We start from the raw sequence: 22,881 nt of genomic DNA, 5'->3' as shown, positions 1-22,881 counted from the left end.
TGCGACTGGGCACCCATTTCACATGGGGTTGGGCACCCATCTCACCTGGGGCTGGGCACCTATCTCTCATGGGGCTGGGCACCCATTTCACATGGTTGGACTCGGAATACTTTAGGCTGATCTCTCATTCCTTTGGCACTCGCTCACATTGTGCCTACTTGGATGCGCATAATATCCCTGCCCCGCCTTTCTTTGATGTCACTTGCCTTGAACTTGTGTGCTTTACTCCTTTTAGCCAAAGCTTGCGAGTGAACAGTCAATCAATGAGAGCAGAATTCTGCAGAAGTTGTGCAAGAGTCATATAGGACTCGAATCGTTAATTCTGTTTCCCCCTCCACAGATACTGCTGGGCCTGCTGAGTTTCTCTAACATTGTCCGTGTTTTTTTTAACCAGCAGTTTGTCCTGAATGTCGGTAGTCACCAATCAAGGGGGTGGACATGCTGCTGTGGGGCATGGGCTGTGTTGTTTCACACGTACAGCCCCTTCCAGCTGTATATGTACCAAACATACTGCATGTGCTTAAACCAAATGGCCGTTTCTCAAAGTCTAGTGGGTGTAATCGTCAGCCAGGTCAAGGGAGACACCCTTCAGTCAGAGAGTGCCAGCACAGTCAGTCAAGGGAGATATCAGTCCATGGCCACAGTCATTTGGTTGCTTGGGACAGTCATGGTCAATACCATTCTTATATTGTGTGAAGAGGGTTGACCCACCACCCATCTTGGCCCTTTGTGCCTCACTTTGCCTTGGAATGTGAGAAAGGGAGTGAAAGAAAAGCATCTGGCACATTTGTTAATGCTGATGCAGATGAGGTAAAGGCTGGCTGAGTGAGTGAGTGGGGAGGAGGTGCAGACATTACTGGGACAGGAAGGGGTTCTGATTTGAGTGGGACAGAGTGAGTGAGGGTGGATGCAATAGTGAAAGTGACATGAGCCTGTGTGGGAGGTCAGTGCAGTCGCAAAGATAGAATGTGTGTGAAGCAGCTGACAGCAGATGGTGGCACTCAGCCTGGCAGAATGGAGAAAGCCAGCGACCTTTTTGGTTCATTGCTGAGGGTTCTTGCAGACAGTTGAGACTGCACTGACCTGGGTGGCAACCTCAGACTAGGCTGACATGATCTTGCAAATTCCCCCACCAGTCCTCGGGGAAGAGAACAGCAGTCCTCCGCAGCACCTCATCCACCAGGACCTCCAGGTCCCTGTCTGCAAAGTTGGATGCCAATTTCCCCTGATCTATATTGTTGGGGGATATGTCACAATCTGTGCAGGGGAACTCCAGACTGACAGTACTTCACTGGGAGTGCACCAGCTCTTTAAAGATGGCAACTATACCAGGGTAATAAAATGTGAGGCTGGACGAACACAGCAGGCCAAGCAGCATCTCAGGAGCACAAAAGCTGACGTTTCGGGCCTAGACCCTTCATCAGAGAGGGGGATGGGGGGAGGGAACTGGAATAAATAGGGAGAGAGGGGGAGGCGGACCGAAGATGGAGAGTAAAGAAGATAGGTGGAGAGAGTGTAGGTGGGGAGGTAGGGAGGGGATAGGTCAGTCCAGGGAAGACGGACAGGTCAAGGAGGTGGGATGAGGTTAGTAGGTAGCGGGGGGTGCGGCTTGGGGTGGGAGGAAGGGATGGGTGAGAGGAAGAACCGGTTGGGGAGGCAGAGACAGGTTGGACTGGTTTTGGGATGCAGTGGGTGGGGGGGAAGAGCTGGGCTGGTTGTGTGGTGCAGTGGGGGGAGGGGACGAACTGGGCTGGTTTAGGGATGCAGTAGGGGAAGGGGAGATTTTGAAACTGGTGAAGTCCACATTGATACCATATGGCTGCAGGGTTCCCAGGCGGAATATGAGTTGCTGTTCCTGCAACCTTCGGGTGGCATCATTGTGGCAGTGCAGGAGGCCCATGATGGACATGTCATCAAGAGAATGGGAGGGGGAGTGGAAATGGTTTGCGACTGGGAGGTGCAGTTGTTTTTTGCGAACTGAGCGGAGGTGTTCTGCAAAGCGGTCTCCAAGCCTCCGCTTGGTTTCCCCAATGTAGAGGAAGCCGCACCGGGTACAGTGGATGCAGTATACCACATTGGCAGATGTGCAGGTGAACCTCTGCTTGATGTGGAATGTCATCTTGGGGCCTGGGATGGGGGTGAGGGAGGAGGTGTGGGGACAAGTGTAGCATTTCCTGCGGTTGCAGGGGAAGGTGCCGGGTGTTGTGGGGTTGGAGGGCAGTGTGGAGCGAACAAGGGAGTCACGGAGAGAGTGGTCTCTCCGGAAAGCAGACAGGGGAGGGGATGGAAAAATGTCTTGGGTGGTGGGGTCGGATTGTAAATGGCGGAAGTGTCGGAGGATAATGCGTTGTATCCGGAGGTTGGTAGGGTGGTGTGTGAGAACGAGGGGGATCCTCTTGGGGCGGTTGTGGCGGGGGCGGGGTGTGAGAGATGTGTCGCAGGAAATGCGGGAGACGCGGTCAAGGGCGTTCTCGATCACCGTGGGGGGAAAGTTGCGGTCCTTAAAGAACTTGGACATCTGGGATGTGCGGGAGTGGAATGTCTTGTCGTGGGAGCAGATGCGGCGGAGGCAGAGGAATTGGGAATAGGGGATGGAATTTTTGCAGGAGGGTGGGTGGGAGGAGGTGTATTCTAGGTAGCTGTGGGAGTCGGTGGGCTTGAAATGGACATCAGTTACAAGCTGGTTGCCTGAGATGGAGACTGAGAGGTCCAGGAAGGTGAGGGATGTGGGATATCGGGGAGTGGCGAATACTTCCACCTATGGTGAGTGGGAGAATCATGCTAGGATCAGATGAGTGTGATGCCATGAGAGCATGGTAAAGGGTTAATGAAGTGAGCTTGGGCCAACAGCCTGAATAAAGACAGTAACAATGACAGCCAATTTCTGATAAAATACAGCCCAGTGTGTTAGCTCCTCAAATAATATTGCACTCAGATGATGAAAATCCACACTTTCAATCCAAGAAAAGAGCAATTTCTAAGTAGACTCCCTCATTGCATGACTCATGCTCCTCGGTCTGTTTTCACACATGGACAGCTTTGTGTGGACTTTTCCAAAGTGAGAAGTTCTGTTCAAAATCTTCACTGAAAGAATAGCTAGAAATCCTTTATTTACAGAATGACTGTTGGAAGAAATGTACCGACGCAAATGTTTTACTGTTCTCTGCTGGTGTGCACTTGAATTAGCAAAATTAATTTTGTATTTCTTTGTAGCAAGCCTACAATTTTAGTTGTAAGCAACAGGTAGCTGTGGTGAAAGAATGTCATATACAAATACAAGGTGAAAGAAATTGTATGATAAATGCCTAGCAAAATAAAGTAAATATAGATTTTCCAATATGGCATCATTGTTTAACAGCAGCAATCATTATATTCTAATACTCAGCATGTAGGGGACCCTGCTGCTAAAGCGTACTATGCAATTTCCGAGGAAATAGCTATGTCATTAAAGTCACTTTCTAAGAGAAATTTTGACTGCTTGCTAAATCCTTCAGAAATGTATAACACCCATCTGCAGTGCACAAGCCCCTATCAAACCACTGGAAAATCGGACCTTCATTTCGAAAAGTCTGTAATTGTTGTAAAGCACTTACAAGGCATTAGTGGTTGTGAAAAATGCTGTGCAAATACCAGACTATCGTTCTTTACTCACATTTTATGGCATGTATCTTGGCCACTTGTGCAATTACAGATAGTTTCTCTATAAATGTGTGTTTTGTTAATGCAAATTGGCTGTAACCTGACTGATGAATAGTTGAGATAATGAAATGTGAGGCTGGATGATCACAGCAGCATCTCAGGAGCACAAAAGCTGACGTTTCGGGCCTAGACCCTTCATCAGAGAGGGGGATGGGGTGAGGGTTCTGGAATAAATAGGGAGAGTGGGGGAGGCAGACCGAAGATGGACAGAAAAGAAGATAGGTGGAGAGGAGAGTATAGGTGGGGAGGTAGGGAGGGGATAGGTCAGTCCAGGGAAGATGGACAGGTCAAGGAGGTGGGATGAGGTTAGTAGGTAGGTGATGGAGGTGCGGCTGGGGTGGGAGGAAGGGATGGGTGAGAGGAAGAACAGGTTAGGGAGGCAGAGACAGGTTGGACTGGTTTTGGGATGCAGTGGGTGGAGGGGAAGAACTGGGCTGGTTGTGTGGTGCAGTTGGGGGAGGGGACAAACTGGGCTGGTTTTGGGATGCGGTGAGGGAAGGGGAGATTTTGAAGCTGGTGAAGTCCACATTGATACGATTGGGCTGCAGGGTTCCCAAGTGGAATATGAGTTGCTGTTCCTGCAACCTTTAGGTGGCATCATTGTGGCACTGCAGGAGGCCAGTCCAACCTGTCTCTGCCTCCCTAACCTGTTCTTCCTCTCACCCATCCCTTCCTCCCACCCCAAGCCGCACCTCCATCTCGTACCTACTAACCTCATCCCACCTCCTTGACCTGTCCGTCTTCCCTGGACTGACCTATCCCCTCCCTACCTCCCCACCTATACTCTCCTCTCCACCTATCTTCTTTTCTGTCCATCTTCGGTCCGCCTCCCCCTCTCCCTATTTATTCCAGAGCCCTCACCCCATCCCCCTCTCTGATGAAGGGTCTAGGCCCGAAACGTCAGCTTTTGTGCTCCTGAGATGCTGCTGGGCCTGCTGTGTTCATCCAGCCTCACATTTTACTACCTAAAAATGGTCCTGATTTACAGTCATACACTCTTGAGCAGGAGATTGTGTTCTCTGCCCTCTCTTCCTTTCACGTTCTCTTGACTTCCATTCAAGATCCTTCCATAGGCCTGACCCCTTCCTTAGCAATGGTACATAACTAATGGCATTTCAACATTACTAAATATTATATCAGAGTGGTGGTAAAGAAATCTTAATCCTGTTAAAACTTAGCTTCTTAATTTCTCCATTTATTTAGTTGTTTGAGCAGTACACGAGAACCGTATTTAAGAAAGGGCCAGTGGAAAGCACAAGATCAATAAGCTTCACGCAGTCAGGCAGGAGAGATCACATCTAGAGTGAGACACAGCCCAAGTGACTGTATTGTTCAGGGAATGTGGAGGCAACATGGGAATACAGTGCAGAGAAATAGTGATGGACTGATGGGCACCCTGAAGCTATGTCCAGGTTCATTACGGAAGAAGCGGTTTTGTTCATCCAATGATATGTACAGTCTTCTCTATTCGGGATAATTATGGCTGCACAGTGTAGGCTGGGAACTTAGAGCAGGACACTGGCAGCAGCACAGCACAGGCTGGTTTAGCCGAGAGCAGGGCACTGGCAGCGACACAGAGTGGGCTGGTATAGCCGAGAGCAGAACTCTGGCAGCAGCATGGTACAGGCTGGTATGGCCTGGAGCAGGACTCTGGCAGCAGCACAGTGTGGGCTGGTGTAGCCTGCAGCAGTACACTGGCAGTGGCACGGTGTGGGCTGGTATAGCCTACAGCAGGACACTGGCAGTGGCACGGTGTAGGCTGGTATAGCCTACAGCAGGACACTGGCAGTGGCACAGTGGGGGCTGGTATAGCCTACAGCAGGACACTGGCAGTGGCACAGAGTGGGCTGGTATAGTCTACAGCAGGACACTGGCAGTGGCACAGAGTGGGCTGGTATAGTGTACAGCGGGACACTGGCAGCGGCACAGAGTGGGCTAGTATAGCCTACAGCAGGACTCTGGCAGCAGTACAGAGTGGGCTGGTGTAGCCCAGAGCAGGACTCTGGCAGCGGTACAGTGTGGGCTGGTATAGCCTACAGCAGTACACTGGCAGTGGCACGGTGTGGGCTGGTATAGCCTACAGCAGGACACTGGCAGTGGCACATTGTGGGCTGTTATAGCCTAGAGCAGGACTCTGGCAGCGGCACAGAGTGGGCTGATATAGCCTAGAGCAGGACTCTGGCAGCAGTACAGAGTGGGCTGGTGTAGCCCAGAGCAGGACTCTGGCAGCGGTACAGTGTTGGCTGGTATAGCCTACAGCAGTACACTGGCAGCAACAGAGTGGGCTGGTATATCCCAGAGCAGGACACTGGCAGCGGCACAGAGTGGGCTGGTGCAGCCCAGAGCGGGACTCTGCTAGTGACACAACATGGACTGCGAAGACTGGAGTGAGACTGGAGCAGAGGAAAAAGAAAAACTGGACTCTCTTTAAGTTATTTTTATTTTTTATTTTTTTTTAAGTTAATTGAATGGCACCTATGTATAGCTACAGTTAACACTTTTCACTGTATTTTGTATTGAATATACATGAAAATAAATGATTTAATCAAATCGATAATTGATTAATTTCTCCCAACATAAGGGGAAATTAAGAAACTGACCAATGCATAATCAGTGGCACAGTAAATGGGTTGAATTCCTAACAAGTAGGTTTCTGATTAAAGTTTATTTAATGATAGCAGGTACTAAGGGCTCTTGTGGTGCAATGGTCGTGCCTCTGCCTGTGGACTGAGATGTTGGGTTCACATCTCAAATGCTCCGGAGGTGTGTACTAATATCTCTGAACCAGTTGATTAGGAAAAATTGATTAATAAAAAGCATTTTTGAAAGTAACCTCAAACTAGTAAAAGGTCATATTCACTTCCACAAGGGCTCTTGCCGTGCAGCAGTAGTGTCCCTACCTCTGAGTCAAGAGGGCCTGGTTCAGGTCCTACCTATTCCAGCAGTGTATCCTAAAGGCCAGTATACCACATTGTATCCATTGTACCCGGTGTGGCTACCTCTACATTGGGGAAACCAAGCGGAGGCTTGGGGACCGCTTTGCAGAACACCTCCGCTCGGTTCGCAATAAACAACTGCACCTCCCAGTCGCAAACCATTTTAACAGCCCCTCCCATTCTTTGGACGACATGTCCATCATGGGCCTCCTGCAGTGCCACAATGATGCCACCCGAAGGTTGCAGGAACAGCAACTCATATTCCACTTGGGAACCCTGTAGCCCAATGGTATCAATGTGGACTTCACCAGCTTCACAATCTCCCCTTCCCCCACCGCATCCCAAAACCAGCCCAGCCAGTCTCCACTTCCCTAACCTGTTCTTCCTCTCACCCATCCCTTCCTCCCACCTTAAGCCGCACCTCCATTTCCTACCTACTACCTCATCCTGCCTCCTGGACCTGCCCGTCTTCCCTGGACTGACCTGTCCCCTCCCTATCTCCCCACCTATACTCCCCTCTCCACCTATCTTCTTTTCTCTCCATCTTCGGTCTGCCTCCCCCTCTCTCACTATTTATTCCAGAACCCTCTCCCCATACCCCTCTCTGATGAAGGGTCTAGGCCCGAAACGTCAGCTTTTGTGCTTCTGAGATGCTGCTTGGCCTGCTGTGTTCATCCAGCTTCACACTTTGTTACCCTTTTCACACTGACCTACTTTATTCTCCAGTCTTAATATCCCTCACAGCACTCAGGCATAAACATCCTGGATTGTTGTGGTTAGAGATAATGAGAACTGCAGATGCTGGAGAATCCAAGATGACAATGTGTGGAGCTGGATGAACACAGCAGGCCAAGCAGCATCTTAGGACCACAAAAGCTGACCTTTCGGGCCTGCACCCTTTATCAGAAAAGGGGGATGGGGAGAGGGAACTGAAATAAATAGGGAGAGACGGGGAGGCGGACCGATGATGGATAGAGGAGAAGATAGGTGGAGAGGAGAGTGTGGGTGGGGAGTAGGGAGGGGATAGGTCAGTCCGGAGAGAACACAGAGATCAAGGGCGCGGGATGAGGTTAGTAGATAGGAAATGGAGGTGCGGCTTGAGGTGGGAGGAGGGTATAGGTGAGAGGAAGAACAGGTTAGGCAGGCGGGGATGTGCTGGGCTGGTTTTGGGATGCAGTGGGGGGAGGGGAGATTTTGAAGCTGGTGAAATCCACATTGATACCATTGGGCTGCAGGGTTCCCAAGTGGAATATGAGTTGCTGTTCCTGCAACCTATGGGTGGCATCATTATGGCACTGCAGGAGGCCCATGATGGACATGTCGTCCAAAGAATGGGAGGGGCTGTTAAAATGGTTCGCGACTGGGAGGTGCAGTTGTTTATTGCGAACCGAGCGTAGGTGCTCTGCAAAGCGGTCCCCAAGCCTCCGCTTGGTTTCCCCAATGTAGAGGAAGCCACACCGGGTACAGTGGATGCAGTATACCACATTGGCACATCCCAGATGCCCTCGTTCTTCAAGGGCCGCAACTTGCTCCCTGCAGTGGTCGAGAATGCCCTCGACCATATCTCTCGCATGTCGCGCACATCATCCCTCACACCCCGCCCTCGCAATAACCGTCAAAAGAGAATCCCCTAGTCCTCACATATCACCCCACCAACCTCTGGATACAACGCATCATCGTCCGACACTTCCGCCATCTACAATCCAATCCCACCACTAAAGACATTTTTCCAACCCCACCCTAGTCTGCCTTCCAGAGAAACCACTCTCTCCGCGACTCCCTTGTCTGCTCCACACTCCCCTCCAACCCCACCACACCCAGCACCTTCCCCCGCAACCGCAGGAAGTGCTACACTTGCCCCCACACCTCCTCCCTCACCCCCATCCCAGGCCCCAAGATGACTTTCCACATCAAGCAGATGTTCACCTGCACATCTGCCAATGTGGTGTACTGTATCCACTGTACCCGGTTTGGCTTCCTCTACATTGGGGAAACCAAGTGGTGGCTTGGGGACAGCTTTGCAGAACACCTCCGCTTGGTTGGCAATAAACAACTGCACCTCCCAGTCATGAACCATTTCCACTCCCCCTCCCATTCTTTAGATGACATGTCCATCCTGGGCCTCCTGTAGTGCCATAATGATGCCACCCGAAGGTTGCAGGAACAGCAACTCATATTCTGCTTGGGAACCCTGCAGCCCAATGATACCAATGTGGACTTCACCAGCTTCAAAATCTCCCCCCCACCCACTACATCCCAAAACCAGCCCAGCACGTCCCCGCCTGCCTAACCTGTTCTTCCTCTCACCTATCGCCTCCTCCCACCTCAAGCTGCACCTCCATTTCCTACCTACTAACCTCATCCCGCCCCCTTGACCCATCCGTCCTCCCTGGACTGACCTATCCCCTCCCTACCTCCCCACCCATACTCTCCTCTCCACCTATCTTCTCCTCTATCCATCTTCAGTCTGCCTACTCCTCTCTCCCTTTTATTGTAGAATCCCCTCCCCATCCTCCTCTCTGATGAAGGGTCTAGGCCCGAAACGTCAGCTTTTGTGCTCCTGAGATGCTGCTTGGCCTGCTGTGTTCATCCAGCTTCACGCTTTGTTATCTTGGATTGTTGTGACTTTGATTAGCACTCAAATTTCTGTCCCTTTGATTGAGGCTCTCTGCATGTCAGCTTGCAGGAAGTTGCACAATGCCCAGATAAACACTTCTGACCAACTCGGATCAATGTTCTTGAGCCTGTGAAAGAGTTTATTGGAAAATCATCTGCTTTGCTGAGTTGACTGAACTTCCAAAACTTCAGGAACTGACAGACTATCAGCATGTAACAATCAAAGGGAACAAGGGTCTAAGCCCGAAACATCAGCTTCTGTGCTCCTGAGATGTTGCTTGGCCTGCTGTGTTCATCCAGCTTCACGCTTTATTCACAAAAAATCAGCTAGGCTCATGCATTAGAATGGATTCAAATCCCTTAATGTCCAGTCAGCTTGCATCCACTGCCAAGTGATCTTTCACATAAAATAGCCAAGCTTCATTCATTGTGGGCTGTGACATTTCCAGTGGGCTTTCGTTCCTCCACACACATCAACAGGTACTGGTAGACAATGATTCTGAGGACCTTGCTTCTGACTTGTAGGAAGAGCCCCACTAATGAGCCAGATGACAGTTAAAACAAGAACCATATTATTACTAGGGCAACAGGAGATCAAGAAATGAGTTGATCAAGACATGTTTCTGACGCCTGTCCAAAGCTGGAGGCCCCCTTTTCAGTGATGAACCTGATTCACTGCCTCTCACTGGGAATGTGAGAGAATGTGGAAAGTTATAGAATCAGAGAAGCTTACAGCATGGAAATAGGCCCTTCAAGCCAACTTGTCCATGTCACCCAGTTTTCACAACTGATCTAATCCCATTTGCCTGCGCTTGGTCGATATCCCTGTATACCAATCCCATCCATGTATGTGTCCAAATGTTTCTTAAATGACAACATTGTACTCGCCTCCACCACTACCTCTGACAGCCCATCCAGATGTCCACCACCCTCTGAGTGATAAAAAATGCCCTTCTAGGCCTTTTTGTATCTCCCTCCATTCACCTTAAACCTATGCCTTCAAGATTCCCACCTTAAACATATGCCTTTGGATTCCCCCACCCTGGGGAAAAGCTGTTGACTATGAATAGGAGAAGTGGGATGTGCCTTGCAGAAAGATTGAGAATATCTGAGGATGGTGAATATGAACAATGAGTGTCAAGGAACAGTAGGATAAGTGTGAGTGTTGTCTTTTGAAGATGGAGACTTGAGAAGGAAGCTGGTCAGGAAAGAACATGTATGACAACCAGAGATAGTAGGAACTGCTGATGCTGAGGAATTTGAGATAACAAGGTGTCGAGCTGGATGAACGCATCAGGCCAAGCAGCATCAGAGGAGCAGGAAGGCTGACGTTTCGGGTCTGGGTCCTTCTTCAGAAAATCTTGAAGAAGGGTCCAGACCTGAAACGTCAGCCATCAGCCTTCCTGCTCCTCTGATGCTGCTTGGCCTGCTGTGTTAATCCTGCTGTACATCTTGTTATCTATGTATCACAACCCGATGTTTCAGTCAGGAGCTTTCTCTAATTCCTTCTCGGGATGTGGGTGTCAGCAGCAGGCCGGCATTTGTAGACCATCCCAAATTGCCCATGCACAGAGCAGACCATTTCAGTCAAGGATAAATCACATTGCTGTGAATCTGGAATAGCATTTGGGTGAAGCTAAAGACCCCAGGCTTCCTACCTTAAAGGACATTGGTGAGCCACATGGATTTTTTTGACTGGCTTAATATTTTTAATTTAAATCAAATTCTACAAGCTGCCAAAATTTGAACCAGAGTCCCATGAACCAAAGGCCACAGAGAATATCCTTGGCGTATAGATTTGTGTCCAGTGATATTATCACTGTGCTGCCACACCATCTCCTCCTCCTTCCTGTACTCAGCATTCATAATAGAGGATACAAGTAACAGCCCCAGCAGGATCTGTAAATCAAGGTGAGGGGGACTCAGGAAAGCTGCGATCACCCAGGGAGCTGTTACTGAGGTAAATTGCTGAGCTGCATGCTGACAAGTGCCCGGTGCCCAATGGACTTCATCCAAGGTCTTAAAAGAAGCAGCTAGTAAAATAGCCCAAACAGCAAACAGAATAGATACAAATGGGTGAGTTTCTGCTTGGCAAGATGTAACATGTGGTGTGGCACAGGGCTATCTGCTGGCATCTCACCATTTTTCCATTCATACAACTGACTAAAGGGACGAAAGTTACGGTTGTCAAATCCGTTGATGACACAAAGAGCGGTCAGAAAGTGCTTGTGAAAAGAACAATAAGACGTTACAAAAATATGTACATGGGTTAGATAAGTGGACAAAGATGTGGTAAATGGAGTAGGGTCTGGAAAATCTGAAATCATCCAATTTCGTAAGAAGACATTTTTTTTAAAAAACCATAATATCTAAACAGTGAGAGATTACAAAGCTCTGAGAGATAATATGATCGGGGTAGCCTCATGCATGAGTTGCAGACAGTTGTGTTCAGAACAAAAAGTAATTAGGAAAGCTAATAGAAAGTTACTGTTTACTGCAAACAGATTGGAAGCAAATGTAGGGAGTTTACCCTTCACTTGTCGGCATAATGACAGTACCACATATGGAGTGTTGCGTACATTATTGGTCTCCTAATTTAAGGAAGAAGGTAAATATTTCTACTGGATTGATATCTAGAGTAGGCAGTTCTGTTCTAATGAAGTCACCAGACTCAAAACATTAACTCAGCTTTCTTCCCACAGATATTGCAGGCCTATCGAATTTTGCACAAAGATTTCTGCTTTTGCTTCAGATCTCCAGTATCAGCAGTTTTTGTTTTTAATTTTAGTGTTTAACTCACTGCCACATCTCTTCAAGGTATGCTCTCCTCGAAGGAGTTCTGCTGCTCTCTACAAAGGGATTTCCGTTTGAGCCTTTCTTCTTGTTCTCCATCATAACTTTCATTTTCTCCCCTTGTATTTGACTTAATCTTTTCCACAGCCTTTTCACAGTCATATCACATTCCTGAATGGCTACCACTGGTTCAGATTCACCCCACGTGGATACCAACTGAAGTTTCATCCTTTGTGTTTCAAACCCACCGGGGATCACAGGTATCTCGGTGATGTACAACGCACCTCAGACAGCTGTTCTCACCACATCCTGAGATCTACGCTTAGTGTCCTGCACCACTACATGCGCACTCTTGACTTCTCTCTCTCCATCAACACTGCCTCACATCGACTCAGAGATTTCCTGTGCCCAGTTCCAATTCATCCTCCGACTCACTCAATGTTCTAACAAGAATTTTTATTCTCGTCCTTTCAGGCATTAAGGAACACAGGCTACAGCTACTCAGAGATACCCACAGCCCTCTGGAACCCATCCTTCCCACTTCTCTATGACTTCATCCTTTCTCCTGACCTCACCTCCTGTCAAGCCTTTACTATCCTTTCTGGCCTTTGACATTTTGATGCTGAATGTCTGAACTCAGCAATTTTATTCCTCTGTGCCCCAACAACAACAAATTTCAGGCACAGCATGCCTTTGAACTTTTCTTTGGCCACCTCTGCCTCTGTGCCCATTTCTTTGGACAGGAGTCCTCTCCCAATCTCACAAACCCCTTCACCAACTTCCCATACCTTCCGTCCATCTGGACCCGTCCCTCTGGACTTTACCTGGGCTCGACCTGTTCATTAACTCATTCTTAACTGTAAACATTTAGCAATTTCACTTCCAAAATCCAGTCTGCTCTCACTTTCACCTGGTCCATCTCTAACTCCTTCCTTCCCTTCCTCAACATCTTTGTTTCCATTTCTGGAAATAGGCTGACCACCGACATCCATTTCAAACCCACTGACTCCGACAGTTACCTTGACTGTACATCCTCACACCCTGGTCATGAAAGAACACCATTAAGTTCTCCCAGTTTCTTCATCCCAATTGCATCTGTCCTGAAGATGCCACCTTCTGCAGGGGGCCATCCGAAATGTCCACCTTTTCCCTCAGCCAAGGATTCCCACTACTGTAGTCAACACAGCCGTTAGCTGTATCTGACCCACTTCTGACTACTTCTGGCCTTAACCCATCTCTTCCCACCCACAACACCAATAGTTTTCCCCAGGTCCTCACCTACCACCCCACCAGCATCTTCATCCAAAGCATCACTAGCTGCCATTTCCACAACCTCCAGTGGGATGGAACCACCAGACACATATTCCCCTCCCCTCTATTGTCAGCCATCTCCATTCCCTGCAGGATACCCTGGTCCACTCCTCCACTCCTAACACTAGCCCAGAACTCAACAGCACCTTCCCATACAATTGCAGAAGGTGTAACACCTATGTATTTACATCCTCCCTCCTCAGTATCCAAGGGCCCAAACACACCTTCCAGGTGAAGCAACAATTTACCTGCACTGCACTCAATCTGGTCCCCTGTATTCACTATTCACAATGTGGCCCCCTCTACTCTGGGGATATGAAACACAGACCGGGTGACCACTTTGCAGAAAGCCTACATTCTGTCTGTAAAAAGAGAACCTGAGCTTCTGATATAACACAGTGTGGAGGTGGAGGAACACACCAGGCCAGACAGCATCAGAGTAACAGGGAAACTGATGGTTCGGTTCGGGACCCTTCTTTATAAATCGAGCTTCTGGTTGCCTGCCACTTCAACACACCACCTTGCTCCCTGCCCAAGATCTCTGTCTTGGGCTTGCTGCAGTGCTCCAGTGAAGTTCAGCACAAACTGGAAGAACAACATCTCATTTTCCACTTAGGGAGATTGCAGACTCAAACACTCAACATCAGGTTCAATAACTTGAGAGCATGATTCCATCCTTCCATGTACTGTGCCAATGCCCACACCCAGCCCTGTCATGACATGGCTTGCTTTAAACATAACCCACCCGTTCTCACCCATACTCAGGCCTATTACTACTTTATATGGTTTACTTTCAGCACAAACTACCCATTCTCAGTTAGCCTCAGTTCTGATGAATAGTCAGTGGGCTTAAAACATTAACTCTGCTTTCTTCCCTCAGCTGCTGCTGAGTTTCACTGGTAAATTCTGTTTTTGTCTTGGAATAGGCAGGTTGTCTCATGAGAAAGGATTGGACAGGATAGGTTTGTATATACTGGGGTTTAGAGGGACCAGAGGTGATGTGATGGAAACATATCCTGACAGGCCTTTCTAGGGCAGATGTTCAAAGAATATTTCCTCTTATGGGAGACTCTAGAACAAAGGGCCATTATAATAAAAAAAGGCTCTCCATTATGACAGAGATGAGATTTTTTTTCTCAAAGCAGGCTGAGAGCCTATGGAACTTTCTTCAAAAGACTCTATTATATTATTTACTGAATATGTTTGTGTCAGAATTAATTATAATAATTTCTCTCTAATTGATGCTTTGCACTGGCCCTTTAGTGAACATGATAATGTTGAAACGAATGCTATATACTGTCCCTTTAGTGAGTAGATCTGTGTTGCATTGAGATGAGGTGATCCTACATGTGCCTCTCAATCAATATGCGGACCTGTAAGAATAGTTTTAAAGTAGGATGTTTTTCTTGTTCAGTAAATGACTGTTGCTAAAATCTTAATTCTTCTGCAGTCTACAGACATAGCTTCTTGACCTAACTGTGACCATCGAGGTAACGCGTGAGTTATCAGCTTTAAGGCTAAAGGATATGTCTAAATTATGTGAAACTTCAATTGCAACTTTTCTGATTAAGCTTTGTCATTATCACATCCCTATCTTCATTTTCAGACCTTTAGCCAAAGTAAGTCAAATTTCTAGCCAAAAGGTTGAAAACTTTGTAAATTGGTTGGAAAAAAATCATTTTAAACTTATAACAAAATTATTTTTCATGCAACAATAATTAAAAATGGTTTGCAAAAGGAACAAAACTATAACTTCTTAGACCGACATATTTTGACTGATGAAATCTTGCCAGGCATATTGTCACAAAATGCATCTCCAGTAGGGTCTTGTACAGTGGGAATTTAGGACATGATTTGGCTCAATAAAGATTTTGGAATCAAATTATTGGAGATTACAACCATTAAGACTATGATAGAAACTTGTAACTTGTTTTAAGGCCTGTGTAGAATGAAATGTCACAATGGCACAGAGTATGTTTTGCAGGTGTGTTAACATTTCAATGTATGTTTACAGTATGTTTACATCCCTGCTCTAGTGACGATACTATGGCATTTATGGGTGTATTTTTTCCTTTTTTTAAAAATGAGGAAAGATGAATATATTTTGAGAGGGTTTGGTCAAGTTTGTGATACTTGCATTCAGTATCTCAGCCAATGAAAGGAGACATTCCATATGCCTTCTTTCGCACCTTATTAATATGCCCTGCGCTTTCCGGGATCTGGGGAGATACAGTCCAGGGAATTTCAAATCCACAATTGCTTCCATTCCCAGTGGGTGGCATGGTGGCTCAATGGTTAGCAATATAGCCTCACAATGCCAGGGACCTGGGTTTGAATCCAGCCTCGGATGACTGCTGGTTTCGAATTTTCACATTCTACGTCTCTCTCATCTGGGTGCTGTGGTTTTCTCCCACAGTCCGAAGATGTTCAGGTAAGGTGGATAAGCCGCAGGAATAAGGTAGGGGGTGTGAGGCTGGGTGTCATGCTCTTCAGAAGGTCATTATGGACTTGATGGGCTGAATGGCTTGTTCCCACACTGTAGGGATTCTGAGTCTAGTTAGAAAACTCCTCCATCTGTGACACTGGGGTCATGGAGAAAGCCTTGGCAACAGGGATCCCCCTCCATTGGTCATGGATGCAACAGCACCTCCTACAGGAGGCTTCTCTTGAAGATCACCAGCATGCAGCCAACATGACAGCTCAGTGCAAAAAGGAGCCATTTCAAAGTGCCTGGGAAGAGGGAGTCATGCAGCTGCTGTCCATACCTTAATAAAACGTCTACCAGTAAAATCCAGGACTTGATGTTGGAAACCATTGTCATGGAGAAGCGAAAGGAGTAGGATTCTACATCTGAGATAATGGGACATGCAGATGCTGGAGAATCCTAGATAACAAAGTGTGGAGCTGGAGCCCAAAACATCAGCTTTTGTGCTCCTAAGATGCTACTTGGCCTGCTGTGTTCATCCAGCCCCACACTTTGTTACCTAGGATTCTACATCTGTCTTTGTAGTGTCTCTGAGGCCTTGCATTCTGTCATGAAATTGCTCCTCAGAAAAAAAACTGCAATTTAATATGAGATCTGCCAACCCTGTCCTCTGACACTACATGACGAATGATGGTTCACTTACTGATATTCCTCATTTTGAAAAAATGAGAAATAAGATTTTCCAACATTTAATAGATTCACAAATGTCCATTTCAAACTCGATGTTTAATTGGCAACATGTGAGAGATACAAACTTGTCAGCAGCTCCTGCGATAATGAGCCTTACATACTTCATCTGACACATACTGTAAATTTCAGAACTTCAGGGAACTTTGCTTGCAACTGTGCAAAAAATGATTTGCATTTATTATCTGATTATCTGACATCCCAAAGCATTTCAGGCCAACAAAATACTTTTGAAATATTGTAATTGTATGAAAATAACACCCAATTTACACAAAGCAGGGAGGTAGTGGCCTAATGGTTATATTACTGTACTGATAATCCAGGGACCCAGATAATGTTCTGGGGACCCAAGTTCAAATCCTGCCACAGCAGATGGTGGAACGTGAATTCAATAAAAATCTGGATTTAACAATCCAATGATGATCATGAATCTATTGCCAGCTATCAGGAAAAGTCCGTCAGTTTCACTACTGTCCTTTAGGGAAATAAAGTTGCCATCCTTACCTGGTCTGACCTCTGCATGTGACTCCAGACCCACAACAATGTGATTGACTCTTAACAACTCTCTGGGCAATTAGGGATTTATTGTTCTGCTTTGATTCTTTTATAATCACCTGAGAAATCAAACACATCCTCAATCCCATGTCTGAAAAACAGCATATGGGATGGCACGGTGGCTTAGTGGTTAGCACTGCAGCCTCACAGCACCAGGGACCCAGGTTCGATTCCAGCCTCAGGCAACTGTCTACGCAGTTTGCACGTTCTCCCCATGTCTGCATGGGTTTCCTCCGGGTGCTCCGGTTTCCTCCCACAGTCCAAAGATGTGCAGGCTAGGTGGATCGGCCATGCTATATTGTCCATAGTGTTCAGAGGTGTGTGGGTTATAGGGGAGTGGGTCTGGGTGGGATGCTCCAGGGGGCAGTGTAGACTTGTTGGGCTGAAGGGCCTGTTTCCACACTGTAGGGAAATCTAATCTAATCTAATCTAAACAGTGGAGAAGACAAAAAATGCTGGAGATCACAGCAGGTGAAACAGTATCCATGGAGACAAAGCATGCTAACATTGCAAGTCTAAATGACTCCTCTTCAGAACTGATATGAATAGTGGAGATCTGTGTCTACTCTGGGCTTAATTGTGGACTTGGATCATGTGCTCAAGACTCCAGAATGAGATTTGAATCTACATTGACATCTATATGGCCTGAGATCATAGGTGAAGGTTGGAAGAGGCAAGACTGGTGTGCTGACAAATAAACTGGAAATAACTCAGGTAGATTGAGTTCAATATTGGGGTAGTCCACAGTCATTCATTTTGTACAAGAAAGGTGCTTTTAGTAACTAGGAATTATGGAGGAACATATAGACTTCGAGGTCTATACTTGGTCAAAAACAAAAAGTAATAAACCAGCGATTGGATTGTTAGCCTTTCTCAATGGAATCAGAATGTGTCGGCTGTACCATGATCCAAAGATGGTGCCTCCTGTGTTGCTGCTGGGCTCCTTTATGTGACGAAACAACTATGAACCCATAGTTCATAGAACACATGAGGAGGGACATCGCACCATGTGGCAGGATCTGGAGAATAGGATTTTCTTCCTTTTTTCTCTTCCCTACCACTTCTTCATCTTATCAGTAAAGTGTTGGACTCAGATCATGATGTAGTTTGATGAACAGGTCACATTGAACAATCAGCAGCAAGCTCCTCTCATTCATCCATATCAATACTGCAACACTTCAATGAGAGTTTTGGATTGGCTAGAACATTTCCTACACTAGAACATTGACTTTTGAAGGTCTGAGAGAACAGAAACTGGTGGGACGTATATTCTGGCCAACCAAACAAAATCTGCAGTTCTTTGAAGGTGATTTTGTAGTTTTGCCTGAATGCCTGTGGAGTTGACAAACAGCGTGACCTCACCTTTGAAGTCACCATGTCTGGAGCTTGCTTCTTTTTCAGGTGGCGCTTCTCTGTTCCTCATTAGATTGGACTTTTGCCGTCTGCTCAAAACACAGCCTGTCCCATCGTTAGGAGGTAGCAAGAACTGCAAACGCTGGAGTCAGAGACAACACAGTGCAGAGCTGGAGCCGAGCAGCCTGGCCTGCTATGTTACCCCAGCTCCACACTGTGTTGCCTCTGTCCTGTCATTAACTCCTTAAATTCTTCTGCAGGCAATCTTAATTGACTATTTGTCACGAGGCAGCTAGTTATCAAGCTTATGTTAAAACAGTTGTTTATGTTGTTTCAACTCCTTTTCCTCAGGGATTGTTAATTGTTCTTCAATTCTTTTACAATAGTTTGTCCCTTTCTTCTCAAGAAATCGTTTATTCTGGAAAGAGTTATGGCTGCTTTTTTTATTCCATGAGCAGTTATTAAAGTCCTGAACGTTACTGTGTCACAGGTTAGAGTGACAATGCTGAAATTGTTGATGAATTTATTCAGCTGTGAGATTATGAATGATATCTCTAACTGTGTTGCCTTCTCATGTTATAGAGTCACAACGATGAACAAAGAATTGGATCAGAACATCTCAGACCAAGACTATCATTCACTCTTTACAAATGGAACAACTTCATATTTTCATCTTCAGAGCAACATTACATATCTTCCCTTTTACCAACACACCTCTTCAGTTGCCACGGTCTTCATTGTATCATACCTTCTTATCTTCCTGCTATGCATGCTCGGGAATGCGTTGGTTTGTTTCGTTGTGGTGCGGAACCAACACATGAGGACAGTCACCAACCTTTTCATTCTTAACCTTGCCATTAGTGACCTTCTTGTTGGGATATTCTGCATGCCTACAACTCTTATGGACAACATCCTGACAGGTAGGTGGATTGGTACTGGGTATTTAGTCAATAGGTTATTGGGAGTAAAAACATATAAACACCCTGCATAGAAACTGATGTTTTCCCAGTGACCATCAGTTCTGAGGAAGGGTCATCGGATCTGAAACATTAATTCCGTCTTTTCCTTTACAGAGGCTGCCAGACCTGCTGAGCTTTTCCGGCAACTTAGTTTTTGTTGGGTGTGTGAGGTTATTGGGAGTATCATTTTGGCAATTCCAGGGGAGAGAGAGAGTACGTGTCGTATAAACTGATATAGAGCTCTGTAATATTGATCATGCGGCGCATATAAATTCCAACTTTGAAAGAAAAGTTAGAAATGTTTCTTTAAATTTTAGGAGGTAAATTGTGATTATCAAATTGACTTAAAGGCATTATGTGTTACTTTTCGAAAGTAACTTTTTGGGCTGTGTTTTCCTACGAGTGGCAATCTCACACACGTTTCTATTCTTTTTTACCCGAAAGGAGGGAGCTGTGCATTTTTGAAAGGATCTGACTTCTGATCCTTCAGAAAATGCAGCACTGTGCTTCCATCTGGAAGTTCTTCTGTAGCACAGAGCTGTTGGAGGAAGGCAAACTGCTTTCCCGCTTTTCACAGCAGTCAGCTCGCTGTATTCTGAAATGCAAAGGACCTGATAACCACTTAGGCAGCTGCTGACAAACTGTAAGTTTGTGAGGTAAGTCTGATGTTAGAGTGCTGGGAGGGTAGTGAGCCAGATGCGTGAGGAGGTAGGCTGCCAGGTAAGAAGGGAGGCAGCTGGGGAAGGGGCAGAGCCCCAGGGTAGAATGTAACATGTGACGGGGCTAGGGATTTAGGTTAGTAGGGTACCTGGTGAGTAGAGGATAGGGTGCCAGGTGAGATGTGGGTGGTATGCCAAATGGGTATTGTGCCAAGATGCATGGCACAAGCTAAGTGATGCATTGTTTTTGAGCAAGTCGGTTTGAGCGAGAGAAATTAGGTTAGGTAACAATGGAGGATTTGAGGCAGGTCTAGCAGCAGGTGGGGTGAGAGAGTGGGGAAGATCTTGCCTGAAGCTAAGCAGGTTCGGGTCCCGGAACGGAGTCACGATAAGTTCTGGCAGATGTAAGGAGTCTGGGCAAGGTGGAGTTGTGGGTGTGTGAGGTTACATATAGGTTATGTTTGGTAATTACGCAGGAGTTAGTTTAAATGGAGAATCCCAAACAGTTCCAAATGTAGAGGAGTACAATTTAATTTCCTGGGTAATTTCCTTTGGAATGTGCCGAAAGGGAGAATACACAGGGTCTGCATGTGTAATTCCCACCTAGGTTGAAAAAATAACTGTCTGACAAATGGAAAATCTCAACCCAGATAATATATAGAACAACCTTCTGTTCTTCACCCTCGGAATGGGATAGATCTACACTTTGGATGACAGTGCAAAGCAGACAATAGCAAATCAGCATCCTGTTTTATGTCTCTCCTGCCTTTTTGTTTCCTTTAAAGATGAGTAGGAGAATATAGAACAGGTTGCTGATTCAAAAACATCAGTCACCCAGCATCAACATCTATCCAAATGAACCTTAATGCTAATTGCAAGACAATTTATTTGAATTCGCAACAAATTGCTGTTTTCAACTCCAATAATCTATGCCAACACTCTAAAAGTGGCAATTTCAGCAGGATGTTGGCGTGTTGTAATTGGTCAAATTCATTGCATTTGCCACTTTATACTGTAAAGAAGAAACAAATTCAATGCTTCATTCTGAGATGGATGCAAACTTAAATCTCAGAGATGTTTGTGATTTCTTTTCATTTAGTCCCCATAATATTGTTCCAAATTCTTAAGTTCTTCAAAGGCAAATTTATTCATAACAGCATAACCAGCAGATTGATAAACTTTCTGAGCCAATTTCAGCAATAATTATTTTGTGAGCAGCACATTTCTGCTGGGATAATCATACTGTTAAGAAAGGAAACAGGTGGTCCCGTTCTCATTCTGAAGATGTCCCAATCACTTAGCAATCAATGAAACGTTTTCAATGTATAGTCAGTTTTGGAAAGTAGGCAAACAGCAGCCAATTTACAGACAAAATGTTCCAAAGAGAACTACATAACAATGACCAGATCTTCTTCAAACAGGGTTTCGGGATCTTAAACATTCATCTTAGAAGGCATGTATAATTTCAGTTCAACAATGTCACCTAAGAGACCCACAACAGAGCACTGCTCTTAACTCCAATTTCCTACATTTTCCTCATAACTATTGATTTCCTTACAGATTTAAACAAAATATCTCAGTCTTGAATATACTGTATGACCCAGCTTCAACAGCTTTCTATCATAAAGATTTCTATAGATTCACTACCCTCTGAGAGAAGAAATTCCTCATCATCGCTACCTTTCATGTGTGACCCATCATTCTGAGATTACTCCTTCTGGCTCTAGACCCTCCCGCAAGGAGAAACAACCTTTCTGCATCTAACTCATTAAGCGCTCTAAGAAGCCTATGTTTCAATAATAAGGTTCCTCGCATTCTTCTATATTCCAGTGAGTACAGGTTCAATCTACTCAACCTCGTCTCATGATACCATCCCTCCATACATGTTATCAGCCTAGTAAACCTTCTCTGGACTGCATCCAATCCCTATACAGCTTTCTTTAGATACAGGATCCAAAATTGTTCACAGTATTCCAGCTGTGGTCTAACTAGTCCCTTGTATAATTTTAGCAAAACCTCCTACTTTTATATTTCATTACCTTTGAAATAAATGTCAATACTCCATTTATCTTCTCAATTACCTGCTGAACTTGAATACTAGCTTTTTACAATTCATGGAGAGGACTTGAAAATCCCTCTGTTCTGTAGCATTTAAATGCCTTGAGTATGTTCTAACACATTTATAGACACTTTCCTAAGCAGCTTGTTCATCGATTCAATGGTGGCCATCTAGAGCAGGTGGACTTGAACTTTGAAACACTGGCTCAAAGGTAGGGAGATTACCATTCTGCCACAAGAGCCCCTGTGAGTTAAGAGCTTTTGATTTTCCACAGATATCTTTATGCACCACCAAATCATCTATGTTAGCTTTTCTTCCCCTTTCTCCTCCACCACCAAATCACTCGTGTCTCTAATTAAATGACTAATTTATGACTAATCCAAAGCCCATTGAACGCACTGCAAAATTAACTACACATTATAACGACAGACTCAGCAATACCAAGAGGTAGACTGAAGTGGTTTCCCAGAATGACAAATTACTCAGGTAATTATTAATCGTGTTCAGGCCAAACGAGTCATCTTTATATTCACTACTCTTATTGCTTACTGCTGCCCAGTGGCAGATTCTTTTATGTTATCTAGGTTAGCTTGCTGCGAGTGAATTGTTGATCTGTTGCAATGTTTTCCTTTTGAAAGAAGCTCAGTGAAGCTTAAGCCTTAAAGCTCTCCTGTTCTGATAGTTACCAAACAGTATTTCTACACAATGAATTCAAGTCTTTCCGGAGTCATGGATCTCTACAGCATGGAAACAGACCCTTCAGTCCAAC

General features: G+C 45.8%; 1 protein-coding gene across 1 annotated transcript in view; it reads left to right on the top strand.

Moving 5' to 3' along the window:
- Positions 1 to 22,881, top strand: part of npffr2a (neuropeptide FF receptor 2a) — a 108,541-nt gene that overhangs the window by 76,759 nt on the left and 8,901 nt on the right. The window contains exon 2 of the mRNA XM_048526562.2: positions 19,018 to 19,355. Coding sequence (XP_048382519.2) covers positions 19,028 to 19,355 — 328 coding nt within the window. The 5' untranslated portion in view covers positions 19,018 to 19,027. The remainder of the gene's footprint in view (positions 1 to 19,017; positions 19,356 to 22,881) is intronic.

The sequence above is a fragment of the Stegostoma tigrinum genome, chromosome 3 (assembly GCF_030684315.1).
Source record: "Stegostoma tigrinum isolate sSteTig4 chromosome 3, sSteTig4.hap1, whole genome shotgun sequence".
In the NCBI taxonomy this organism is placed as follows: Eukaryota; Metazoa; Chordata; class Chondrichthyes; order Orectolobiformes; family Stegostomatidae; genus Stegostoma; species Stegostoma tigrinum.
Note: the sequence above shows the minus strand (reverse complement) of the source record. Positions and strands in the feature narration are given on the sequence as shown.